Source organism: Lutjanus erythropterus, chromosome 15, assembly GCF_056507025.1.
Source record: "Lutjanus erythropterus isolate fLutEry1 chromosome 15, fLutEry1.hap2, whole genome shotgun sequence".
Taxonomy (NCBI): domain Eukaryota; kingdom Metazoa; phylum Chordata; class Actinopteri; order Lutjaniformes; family Lutjanidae; genus Lutjanus; species Lutjanus erythropterus.
Window position 1 is genome coordinate 2,222,021 of NC_139331.1, and position 13,569 is coordinate 2,235,589.

The 13,569-nt window shown below is 39.3% G+C and overlaps 1 protein-coding gene across 1 annotated transcript in view; it reads right to left on the minus strand.

The window, feature by feature from the left end:
- lama4 (laminin, alpha 4) overlaps positions 1–13,569 on the minus strand; it is a 51,750-nt gene that overhangs the window by 21,570 nt on the left and 16,611 nt on the right. Inside the window, exons 11-18 of the mRNA XM_084736975.1 lie at positions 13,350–13,461; positions 12,101–12,265; positions 9,637–9,830; positions 4,291–4,407; positions 3,663–3,811; positions 1,385–1,526; positions 1,210–1,303; positions 1,006–1,122 (exon numbers count right to left, since the gene is read on the minus strand). Of these exons, the coding sequence (XP_084593101.1) occupies positions 1,006–1,122; positions 1,210–1,303; positions 1,385–1,526; positions 3,663–3,811; positions 4,291–4,407; positions 9,637–9,830; positions 12,101–12,265; positions 13,350–13,461 (1,090 nt within the window). The remainder of the gene's footprint in view (positions 1–1,005; positions 1,123–1,209; positions 1,304–1,384; positions 1,527–3,662; positions 3,812–4,290; positions 4,408–9,636; positions 9,831–12,100; positions 12,266–13,349; positions 13,462–13,569) is intronic.

Here is a 13,569-nt window from a genome sequence, read left to right on the forward strand (position 1 = left end):
ACAGTTTCAGGGTTCCCTCAACTTTCCAAAGTCAAATTCAAACACTTTTCAAGCATTTTCAAGCTTTTGCAGCAGCTTACAGCTGTGGAAAATGACATATTAATACATAAAATAAAATAACTATTTCACCTCTTCATTACATTATATCTGATGTCATTGTGCCGTTATCAACCAAAATTATATGTTGTGACAGAGAGTTTAATGTTTCATGATATTTCACCTGTCTGTAAGTAGACTTGGTTTAATATTAGGGTTGCAAATTCTGTGCATTTTCCTGAACTGACAGTTGAAAATGTTAAATTGATTAATCATTAATAATTAATAAGGTATAAAACGCACATTCTATTTTTATTTTCACTTTTTTTCTAATGTATTAGTTAAATTTAAGTTTCCTTATCCAATTAATGTCTCTGCCAAAACAATGTCAAATGAGGAACAATGAATGAACAGAAATATTTACCAAATGTGAATAATCTAACAATGGAAACAATTTTTGAACAGTAAAGCTTTAGAATGGATCACTTATTTGTTTAGTGTGTGTGTGTGTGTGTGTGTGTGTGTGTGTGTGTGTGTGTGTGTGTGCAGGCTGGGGGGTTCAGCTTTCTTTAAATAGAAGTAGGGGAGGCTCCGAGGAAAAAAGAATCACTAGCATACAGCAGTTTGACACTGATGGGCAGAGTTGAGCAGGTACACTCCAGCTACAGGCGAGTGATGTTGGGAAGGTGTGAGATATAGGGTAGTGGGGGACTTATTAATATAATATTATTAATAAATGCCAGGAGAGGAATTTCAAAAGAATGGGAACTACAGGAGAAAAGAGAAATTGCCATCATGTTCCATCCAGCTAGCAGTTTCCCTCTGCCTCCAGTGTTTGTGCTAAGCTAAGCTAAACCCACTGCTGACCTCCTTCTGAGCACCCAGACAGATATTAAATGTGATTTTCTCATCTGTCATCTGTCTGTGGCTTTGACAGCACAATGTCACACTACATCAGTATTGTCTTACCTGCATGAATTCCACTGATGCCCTCCACTATTTCTGCAAGTTTCTGGGTGTTTTTATCCATGGTCTCTTTGGTCTCTTCAATGTATTTCATCTTGTCAACCACCTCAGATTCCACCTCTGTCACAGAGAGACACAGCAACTGTCAAATGGCCGTCCAATCATGGACACAATAATTTGACGTGTCATTCTGTGAAAGCCTCATACCGCTCTGCTCTGAATGTAATGAAACAGACTCCTTGAAAACGTTGTCGCTCTGTGTTACCAGGTGGCCGAGCTGCACGTTGATCCCTGCGATGGCCTGGAATACAGAGCACAGGACAAAGCTACAGAACATGAATTACTCTGGATGCACACTGTGTGTTTCTGTGATGTAACTTACATCTTCAGCTCTCTGGGATAAGTTGAAGGTGGTGAGTGAGGTGATATTGGCATCATCGATGTATTTCACAATGTTGTTGTAGACGTTGGCGGCACTTATGGCTCTCTGCACGAAGCCGTTGGCATCGCTCTCTCTCAGATCCCTGCAGGAGACAGGATGATAGATGTTACACTCTAATCTGAGTGCTGCTATATTGCACATAATAGCATCACGAATTCCCACTGTTCATGGAAATCAATTGAATTATAGCTGCACAATAGATCACATTTTGTGTGTGAGCTGCAGAGTTGTCAGAGATGTCAGCTGTCTTTTCTCCAATATTATGGAACTAAATGTCACTTTGACAAACTCAACAGCAATGTCTCTTTCCAGAAATCAATAATGACTTGGTTACTCAGTATAATCCACACACCTTCTTGTGATCAGTTTCATGTAGGAAATGTTTTCTTCCTATTGTATAATCTACAAGAACTACTTTCTGTCTGCAGTAGAAACTACTGGAACTTCTTTCTTTCTGCCAGCGGGTCATGATTTCTGGAAAGAGACATTCCTGTTGAATTTTTCAAATGTGCAAGTGCCATTTAGTCTCTCTAGTCACAGATAAACAGCACGAGGAAAAATATGTATTTCTGATTTTGGTGCAGGTGCTGATCAGCGGTTCAAATTCTCCACTACATATGCACTTTTTCAAAATAATGTTTCATAAATGTTAGAATTATTTGATTCTTAAGTAGGCTTTAACCCATTTCACCAACGAGTTAAAATAAAAACAACAGTGGAAAAACTATAGAAAACTACAGAAAAATTAGTACTAGCAAATTGTGTTGATGAGGAGCATATAAAAAATGTTACAGCTTTCTTTTATGGCACCTGTAGACCTTTTCACACATTTTGACAAAAAGCACAGTAAAATGAATTATAGTTGAATTCCTTTTTGCTTCCTTGAAGCTTTTAGCTTCACTTTCACAGCTCACAGGTCTATTGTTCCTGCTGGTTCACTGTCACACTGTCCTGCCTCACTGTCACACTGTCCTGTCTCACTGTCACACTGTCCTGTCTCACTGTCACACTGTCCTGGCTCACTGGGACACTTGAACAGAACAGAGCCATCGCTGATAATGTTAATATCACCTGTGCTTTTCAATGACTTGTTGTAGACAAGTCATTATAAGTCATTCCAGCAACTTTATACCTCGACTGTTAGTAAAGAACAGGACTGTTGTTGGTCTATATTGGAAACACCAAAAACACCAAAATCAACAATGCATGTGTCAACCAACAAGTATGGTGCCTGTATCCATTGTTGCCCAAAAACAATTAAAGGTGCAAAGTATTAGATGTCAACAAACAGCTATTTGCTATGTACAAGTATAGTGGAGTCATGGCATCCTGATCAAAGAACGAAGTCAATGTTATAAACTGTTTTTTCATAGCTGGTCAAGCGCGAGTTTTAGCCTGGTGAGTGACTTACAGCTGAGCGATTACAGCTTAACAATACACTAAAGGGCTTTCCACATTGCATATTCTTAGCCCAGGGCTATCCTTAGCCTGGGCTAACTTAACACCTTTTCACACTCACATTGCTAACCCAGGGTTAAGCTAAGCCTAGGGCTATGTGAGTCACACTGACCTTCTTCTAGCTCTGGGTTAAAGCCTCTGTGCACCCACACAAGTGTTTTGATTACCTGGCACTTTTTAGTCCTGGGTTTAGTCAATTTTCAGGGGATAACCCCGCAAACTCGGGGCTAACCCTGCTAGGTAGCAGGGCCAGCTAGCCCTTGGTTAAAGTCAGGGTTAGCCCACTTTGTAATGTTCCAGGATTGTGCCAGTGTGAAAGCTCTTTTAGGGCTAACAGCTCCCTTAAATGAGGCTAAATGCAGCGTGGAAAGCAAGAATAATATGTTTCTGAAGGGCCCGGCTTGACAGTTTGATCAGAGTTTTGTGAGCAGTGTGTTCAGATGCTGCATTCTTTTGATCCTACATACATACATAAATATAAATACTCAGTAATGCACCAAATAGTTAGTAGTATGTGACTGAAAACAGTCCCCTACAAAAACACTACAAGCATTACTTCTGTCTAAGTAAAGTAAAAAGGACACTGCCCGGCTGTTTTAGCATTATTCTGAGCATTTTTAATGACGAAACTGGAATGTGCATTTTATTTTTAAATATTTTTATCTTCAGTAGGACCAGTGGGAGACGGACTAACACATCGTTGTTTTAACTCTTTTCATGGGTCTGATTATTTCTAACATAATACAGAATGGTGTCTCACTCCTCCAGTGCGTTGGCCTGTCTGTCCAGCTCCTCAGCGTGATCGTCAGCTCTCTGCACCAGATCTCTGTCAGCCAGCGACAGACGCTCAGTCTTCTCTGTCAGCTTCTGGCTGGCACCATCGATCGCTGCGTGGTACTCAGTCACATTCTACACATGAACACACACAAACACACAGATTCATACACATATACATAAATATTTCATTTAATATTTGCAAGGACATTCCACTGCTTTACAGAAGGTAGAGCAGAACACACACAGACAGACACACACATGCAAGCTAACTTTGTTACCTCGGGATGATTGTAATTCCCCACAGAGTAACTCAATATAAAGCTACAGGACTAAAAGGGAGACTGTTTGAGAACACGGCTTATTCAATCTCCAGCAATCCACAAATTGCTTCCAAATCAAATTGGCCAGCTTTAGAATCTGATGTAGGCTGCGTCTGAGGAATCCATTCAATGACTAAATTCAATGCAGGCGCTCAGATGCTGCAGCATATCACAGTCTATTAGATTATAATTCATTAAGAGAACCTGAGCATCACTGGACAGCGTGGACAAAAGCATTTTTCCATTCTCGCCCCAGCTTATGAATCCACCCTGACAATCACGGGTCCTCACCTGCACGAGAGCGTCCACCTCAGCCACAGTCCTCTCTGTGTCAGAGATGAGGCCTCTGGCTGTATCCAGTGTTTCATTGACAGCAGCGTGGTTGTCTGCCAGCCTCTGCTGCTTCGCCTGGGGGCACGAAGAAATCAACATGATAAAAGTTAGCCATGATTCAAGCTTCACAACTTATTCCAATACTACAGTCAGTGTTGTGCAAGTTCACACTTAGAAAGAGCTGCTCAAGCTTCAGTTCACAGAAATTAAAATGAACTAGTTCACGTTCATGTCCGTACTTTTTCAAAATTTATTTTTGATAGAACCTCCTCCTACAAGGGACACTGAAGCCTATATAATGACATCTTACTAAATGCATGTTGTTGTATTAAAACATGAGTACTGACTGGCCAGGATTACTTAAATCTTTAGTCATTACCAGCAATTTACAAGAATTTGAAAAGGTTTTATACAACACTAGACAGAAAACTTGAACACCAACATACTGTCAAAATTTTCAACTGGCAAGTCGAAAATCCCACTTTACAGTTCAGATTGAACGCACTATAATGCATGAGAACTGCAAGGAGCTGTAGAGGGAGACGAGACAGAGGAGACGAGGAAACATGATGCAGTTCTGTCTTTGTTTCACTGTAACACAAACTCCAGCCTGCTTAAGCTGTTTGCACAGACAGCTGTTTTTCTCTTGACAATTTGCTGAACATCATATAACTCCCTGACGTATATCTGTTTTACAAGCTGCACATCTGCTAACTTTCTGCCAATGCTTTAGTAACCTTATCTTCAAACTTTGTGATTGTCCTTATCCTTACATTAGTTACTTCACTCTTCACAGTTGGCTTGGTACATAATCTTAATAGTTTACTGATCATTGTGTATATAATGTTTTTGAGCATTGTGATAACCTCCTCAGAGTCTTAGATAATGTTAGCAACATTAGCTTGCTAGCATTGTCATCGTCAACATATAGCAACACTGATCTGGGGGCAAACAGGAACCTTTAATTCACTGAGTTAGGTGAAAAAATATTCCATCTGTGCACACTGCTTCTCTGATGTCCCATCTCCTTCTTTCTCCTCTGTTGGTGATATTTTCTCATCTACCTTAGTGAATTCAGGATTTATTTTGACCAAACCAGAGTTGGTGATTGATGGAGTAGTAGAAAGATATTTTGTTTTGTCAAGGCTGAATGAAGATGATGATGCTTGCTAGCTAGCTAATGTTGCAAACAGTAATCTAAGACACTGAGGTGATCAAGGTCAAAATGCTCAAAAATACCTGATGCATTCATTGGGGTCGGGTTTATCATGTTTATGAGAAGATCCCATTCGAACGCCCCCCTATTAATGTGTTCACAACATTGTGAACTGGAAGTTTTCTGTTCGCTCCGAGTTCATGACGTTCTGTTCATGCCTTCTGTGTCATAATTATGAGTTCCATTTGAATGCACCAACTTTATACAAAACGAAATTAAATTGTGAGAAGTTACTAATTTAAGGATGAAAAGTCAGTTGGATTGGAGGTGAGGGTAACAATACTGTAGTGTTGGCAGGAAATAAACAGACGTGCAACTTGAAAATCGGATCCGCCTGAACGTCATCCTAATTTGTGCAAGAAAAGAACAGTCAATCATCTTTACATGCTTCCACTCTTTAGGCTAAGCTAAGATAAGATAAGCTAATCACCTCCTGACTCCAGGTCTGTATTTAACACACAGACATGAGACTGGTATTGACATCACTCTAGGCAAGAAAGCAAATAAATACATCTCCAAAAATGTCAAACTGTTTCTGCAGGCTAGAGTTAGTTTCAGATCTAAATTTCAACTTTGTATTTTACTTTTTGTGTTGATTGATTACTATTTAATAATAATAATCTGTAATCTGATAATTTAGTATTACTGTTTTTCACAGGGTGTGGGTATTGGCAGAAGACAAACTGTGAGAATGGGGCGTCCCAGTGGCCTGGTGGTTATGATGCGTACTATATAACCGCAACATCCCCAGTTTGATAATTTGACTGCATGACTGAGTATAGAACAATGATGAGATCATTTGATTGGCCGTGGTCACCCAGCAGTGTGCACACTGTGGCTACAGCTGGTGTCGACCGGTCTGTGCTGAGGCGAGGAAGAGCCCCAGATTAGGAGAGGCTCCGTGTTTGGTTAGTGCACCATTCATGGCATTGATTTACAGCAGAGACCCTGATCATGGAGATCCCCACTCCTGATAACACACGCGCACACAAATACACAAACACAGACACACACAGAACTGGGCAGCAGCTGTTCTGCTGGACAGCAGACCCATAATGTCAACCAGAGCATGACGACAAGGGCTGGAGCACAACTTCCTGGATCCAGATTCCAACCACACACGATTTTACACAGTTGTAAATCAACAGATCCAGGGAAAAGACATTAAAATACAGCTTATAAACTCAAGGACTGGGAAACCCATACTGTTTTTGCATGTTTTAACCCATTCATGACAAATCATGTGTATTTACATTACTGACAACCATTTTCCTTCACATATGTTTTGATGATTTGATGTTTTAAAATGCTTCCTACCTTGCAGGCAGCATATGGTTTCTACATCTCACTACAGTATGAACATGAACTTACAGAGGCTGGGAACTTGTCTCAAATACTGCAGGTAATCCAGCACAGACAGCATCATGTCTGATATGAATTAGTTATATAACTCCTGTGTCTGTAAACCATGTGTCTTTGGTGGAAAATATTTATACTCCAGCAGTGCAAGGTTAAAGTTACTATCAGGAGTTTTGAACTGGCTACGAAAAAGTCTCAATTAATTAAGTACTTCTACATAACCTACATAAGTAGAGACCATCTGTGAGAAGATTGTCCAATTATAGTTGTTCTTAATGGCTGCCACTGGGTCAGATTCTCCTTGAAATAGATGAAACAAGTCTGTGTTTACATTTTCCCAGGCAAATGTTACAGTGAGTCATACATTAGACAGTTGAATAGAAGCAGGAGGGGATTTTTATTTAGATATTTTGTGTTTATTATGATGGAAACACTGCTGCTTTTGGCCAGAGGGGCTTCAAAATCTACAAAGTATTAAAGTTCCTTGTTGTAGCTTCAATGTTCCTCTCCAGATGTGTTAAAATTAAAATACTCTGCTCTGGCCTCATGCCCCGCCCACCACTGCTGTGTGCGCTAGTTTGGCTGGTGAAAGAGCAGTGCACATCAATATGGCTAGCTAGAGAAATTCAGCCATGTTTGACTACTTGATTCTGCTGGGCGTCTTGTCCCCCCAGCTGTGTTTCAGAAGTGAAGCATTTTGCCCATCTGATAATGTTGACTGGCTGAAATTTGGTTTATTTGGTTGTTTTTTTTCTTGCTTTTTGTGCATTTACCCTGGTTCAGTAGACTACGTAGTGAAATGGTTTCTTTTCAGAATGATAAGTGTAGTTATTTGTTGATGTTGTTTGTTTGCCTCAAAAGATCAGCAGTGTGAAGTCGTTTTGCTATTGGTCAGTGGTGCTAATTTGTAGTTAATTCCCTGATTCCACCAATTGCAGGGATTTCACTGAAATGAATTAATTGCTATTTAAATACTATATATATCAATGCGCCTTCCTCTGTTGACAGGGTGACTGCAAGACAGATACTAATACAGTATGTATCTCTGAAAACTCACAAAAAACACAAAAGGCCAAATCTAAAGCTAGTATTTGGTTTGTCTGTTCTGGGCAACTGTAGAAATATGACGGTGGCCCCCATGTAAGAGGATGCGCTCCCTCTGTAGAGATAAATGGTTCATTCTAAAATAACAGCAGGCTTCCATTCCAAAGGTATGATTTTCAATTCTGTCATCATGAATAAAGTTATCTAAAACATAGAAGTTGCTATTTTTATAACTAAACTAATTGGCTTGTGATTTCTGCTCTATAGCCAAGATCTTGCTAATTAATTAAATATAACTAGATATAGAATCATGAAAATATTGCCACTTATAACTTCATTTTGACATGACTTCTCCCAACTATAAAAGCAGTTTATTAGCCACAAGATATGTCTGTAAATTATGTCCATTCAGCCAAATGATGTGTTGCTATCCAGAAAGACTTATCTAAGAAGATTAATTGCATACAAGACACAAAGCATTATAAGGTAGACAATGTCATACTGTAGTCTGATTCACTGGATGCACACTGCAGGTATAAGTCCTGCCATGGTTGGTTGCTTGGAGTGGCATTGTTTTGTCTGCTATCTACGTTTTCAAAGTTCCCTGGAAGCAAGAATATCCTCATAGCCGCAACCTACATGCTGATTAGCTCCTGGGACGCTAATGGGATGAATGCTAACAGCTGTTACATTTTCTTTTGCATCCCTCCCGACGTGCAAATGTTCCACCAAAACAAGTTCCCCCTTGTCACTATTATGCAGCAGCACTGTGGCTTCATCCTGTCTTAGCTAAGATGTTTGTGATTAGTTTAAAGAAATGCAAACACGGCAGTGTGTTTTTTTCCTTTGTTCTTTGACTTCTGTCATCACCAAATATAAATACCGCCCAAGCCGAGGTAACACAATGATTTTTATTCTCAGGTGATTATACTTGAATGAAAACCATATTCTGCCAATAGATCCTCTAAATCTTACACACTGGGTCTTTAAGACAGATATATGGTAAATCCCTGTGCCCAGATATGGGTTTATGCAATCAATCTGCATAAATGCACCACTAAGTCTCTCCTATCTACAGTATCTATTATACATACTGAATAATGTTTGAGCAGTCTGAATGCCTGTCAGTGTCTTGTTTTTCTCTCTTGGACTTGGGATAAGATGAATGTACAGTAATATTCTGAGTGTTGGCAGTGGGCTGTATCATGGGAAAATAAAGTTAATATTTCTGTGTGTAGGCTCTGGATTTTATCCTGGGAAAAAAAAGAGAAAAATTGCATTGCAGCACTGCCTCCCCCCTCCCTGTGCGGGCCTCCTCCAAGTGTAACAGTCCAAAGCTCCCACAGATGGTTTTGTGTTTCTGTTCTCAGCACTTAAATACCACAAGTAATAGACCACTCTGACATGCCTGACAAACAACAGCCAGATTTCTCTCTCACAGCCTTTTGCAACTGTGTAGTGCTCATAAGGACTGGCTCTTGTGTTTTTCAAGGCCAGGTACCTTAGATGGTGTGATGGAGCAAAACTCAACATCGTTTAAACATAGTGAGAGGAGATAAAGGAGACAGCACCTCCCTCACAGCAGGGAGGAAGGCTCTTTGACATGGCTTAGTGACTAATGCATCCATGCTGAAGCTGGAGGAGAGATGAGAGATGCAGTGTTACTGGGGGTCATGGGAAATCACCTCCTTCCTCTGGAATTTGAGTACGCTGGCTGTGTTCTTGTCCTCCGTCTCCTGGACGGTGATGGCTGCCTTCTGGAGAAAGCCCTGGGCGTCAGACAGCTTGGCGGAGAAGCGAGATAGGACCTCCCTGACAGGTGGGAGGCGGCTGTCTGTGATCATCAACTTCTTCTCCAGCTGACGGATACGCCTCAGCACTGGAAACACGTCACAAACACAAGTCATTACTCCACACAGCCATCATTAGTGTCACTGAGTGAATCAGGACCTGCTACTGTGGACAGTCAGGCCAAAACAATCACTTTTACTCTGAGAAAAAAAAATCTAATATGGGTTGTAATCAGTCCCCTGCAGATGTTACAATCTGAAATCTGAATTACAATTCAGTCTTCTGAAATCTGGGTCCTGTGTTACACAGCACATTATAACTACCATAACTTTAACCAGTTATAAAGACATATAGAGAACTGCTCTAATGTATCATAACAGGTTATAAATTCTAAGTTTCTGAAATAAGATAATGTCTTATAGAGATCAATAAAGCACTATAGCATGACTTTGTTAAACTTTAAAAGGTGACAGCACTATATAAGGTTATTAACAGCAGTTGTATCATACCACTGGCCACTAAGTTTGGTGTGATGGAGCTGCTGGTGGTTTTAATTAAAATGTAAAGTTTTGTGTTTTTTGTCTTATACCTTATTTGTAATCAGCAAATACTATAAGTCCTCTTAATTGTGTTATAATATCATACAATTGCTAATAACCTTATATTTAAAGCTGACAGTCATGCAATAGCATACTATTGATGTTAATAGGACATTATTCCATTTCAGAAATGTTATAAATACAATTTATAATCTTTCATGATACGTTAGAGATTTTTTATGACTAGCTAAAGTCATGGTAGTTTATAAAGTGCTCAGACTCTTCTCAGATTCTTCTTTTTAACACTGTTGTCAAATGCTTAACTTATAACACATTTTGTAACACATACTTTATACACCTTGTTATAAATGATCATTCATGAGTCTAAACAAAGATTTTAAAAAGCCTTACAAATGCATTAAGATGTCTTTTGAATATGCTTATAATGCATTATAGACAAAGAAAGTCTAACCAAAGACTCTAATGAAAAATGAATCTAATGAATTTGATGACAATCTGACGTCTTGATATTTTTGTGTCAGAGTGAAATGTCTTGGTAGGTATTAGATGTCATGACATTAGACACAGATATTCATGCTCCTCTCAGGATCATTTGTAACAGCTTACACCACCTCACCATCATTTGTCCAATACTTTGGTTCATGACCAAATATCTGCAAAACCAATGACACGGCCATCATCTAAATGTTAGCATGCTAATACGCTAATTCAACAACTCAGTATCACACAAAAGTTTGAAATACATCCATCAGTCCAGCCTCACAGTGTCACGTTGGTGTGAAAAGCACACACATTCTCATTTTGCGGTCAAGTTAGTAATAACACACATGTCCTGCTCACCTGGGCGAGTCAAAACGTGACACTGACACAGTGTATTACATGCATTGGTGTGAGACCGGACTGAAACCACTGACTGAATATACAGAAGATATGAAGTCTTTATATGGTCTAAGGCTGAAATGGAGATGGTGTGACCATGGTGAGAATTACTGAACAATAGCATACTGTTTTTAGCATTTATCTCAAAGCGAGAGTGTCAAAGTGTAGCCTTTGTTGCTGTTAATAGAGGTCTTTTTTGTTTTGGGACTTACATATTGTAATTTCAACAGCAGCAGATTTCTATTTGTCTCCCTCACTGACCGGACGACTGTATCTTTTCCTGAGTTGTTTCTGGTTTTCATAACTTTCTTGGCATTCACACTAAAAAAAACATCACAGCTGGTTTGGAAATTTGACGGGGCTAACAAATAAAAAGTTAAATTCAGAAGCAATAAAACACATCCTGACTCACATCAATACACTCAGGGGGTTTAATGTGACAGTCTATAAAGTCTGTTACTTTGTCTGGGTACCAGGACAGTAGCTTATGGTGGACAATGTGAAGCTAAAGTTAGCAAATGTTGTACATAATGTACAACTGTCAGTTTGCTGACTTTATGATTGTTCTACTCTACTTTAGGTCCTGTTATATTTGCATCACCCTGCTGTAAATGTCACTTATGAGCCGCTGTTCAGCAAAAGTTACAGGCTCACTTTAACTATTAGTTGAATGTCACCAATCTATTTTATTCACACAGCCTCATTCTCACTTTCAATTTTTACTGTAGAGTAAAAAAGAAGTAGTAATAGTAGTAAGTAGTAGGAATTTTGAAGTAATTTGGATACAGTTTCATGGGTGTTCTGTCTTACCATACCAAAATGATGACAATAAGGATACCAAGAAACAATCAGCATGTTGAGGATGTTTCTGTCTCTGTGTAGTCTTGTGTTTTGAGATTTGTTTTGTGTGTCTCCTCACAGTCGTGGGCTTCAGTCGACTCGTCAGTGGCGGTGGGCTCTCGCGGGGACAGATCCAGCGTCCTCATCCAGGTCACCATTCCCTGAGCCACCTCAGTGTTTCGTCTGACCTCCTCTGGATCCACATCCTGGTGAACGCTGTACAGCTCCCAGTCATGGATCATCTCTGTGCACAGAGGAGGCAAAATGTAAGTGTAGATTTATGTTGGTTTGCACAAACAAGGATTCATTTTTAAGACCAATGAAATCATTGTTTAACTTGTGATCCAATATGTGATCCAATATTAACCTTGAGGAGGTCTAACTTTTAAAATCACTGGCTTTTTAAGGATGGATTGAGCAAAATAATCAATTTCTTAGGAAGAAATTCAACTCAATCCAGCTGAGTTTTCTGAGGTGTCTCTTCTTTCTTTCTTTCTTGCACTCCTATTACTGCACTTCTATTACTATTACATGTCGAGTAATAGTAAGCTCAGCTAGCAAATACTGTATTAAGCTCAGCTAGCAAAGACTGTAACATTTTGTTAACTATTTAGCTAGCAAGCAAACACTGTAATGCTTTGTTGACCTTTTTGGTTAGCTAGCAAACAATGTAACATTGTGTTAACTTTTTAGCTAGCTAGAAAACACAGTAATGTTTTGTTAACTTTTAAATTAGCTAAAAGACGTAACATTTTGCCAACTTTTTAGCTAGCTAGAAAACACTGTAACATTTTGTTAACTTATTAGCTAGCTAGCAAACAATGCAACATAACTTTTAGGAATACAGAGAAGCCATCAAGCCATCATGAATGGGCTAACTAGGCCAGGTGTAACACACGTTGTGTTAACTTTTTGGCTAGCTAGAGAACAATGTAATGTTTTAACTTTTTAGCTCGCTACAAAACACTGCAATGTTTTGTTAACTTTTTAGCTAACTAGAAAACTGTTTACATTGATAAACATGGATTTACTAAACAGGGATTAGTTTGTAATTATGCAAGAAAGCACTGCTTAATTTTATATCTGGATATACTCATTTTTAAACCCTGATAAGAGTTTAGAAAAACTCTTATCAAAAATTCAGCACTCCTTAGATACTGTATATTTAATAAATTTTAAAAATGACAATATGCAGCCTGAAAAATCAACTCCCAATAGTCAGCCACTAACATTTACTCTCTCCAGTAGGATGACGTCATGATTACAGGAAACACGTGATACTGGCAGGACAAAAGAGTCGGTTGGACTTCAGCAGAGCTGTCTGGTACCTTCAATGCGAACGTTGAGTTCAGTGAGGTTTGTGCTGAGCTGCTCAGCCAGAGTGAAGGTCTCCAGTGTGTCGTTATCCACCTGGCTCCCCAGACTCTTCACCACACTCTCCTGGAAAACCACCACAGAAACTGATCAATGACACATCGATCAGTGGCTGAAGTCACTTGACTCTAAAGACCAAGCTGGAATTCTCAGGTGTCTTGTACAAAGATTTGA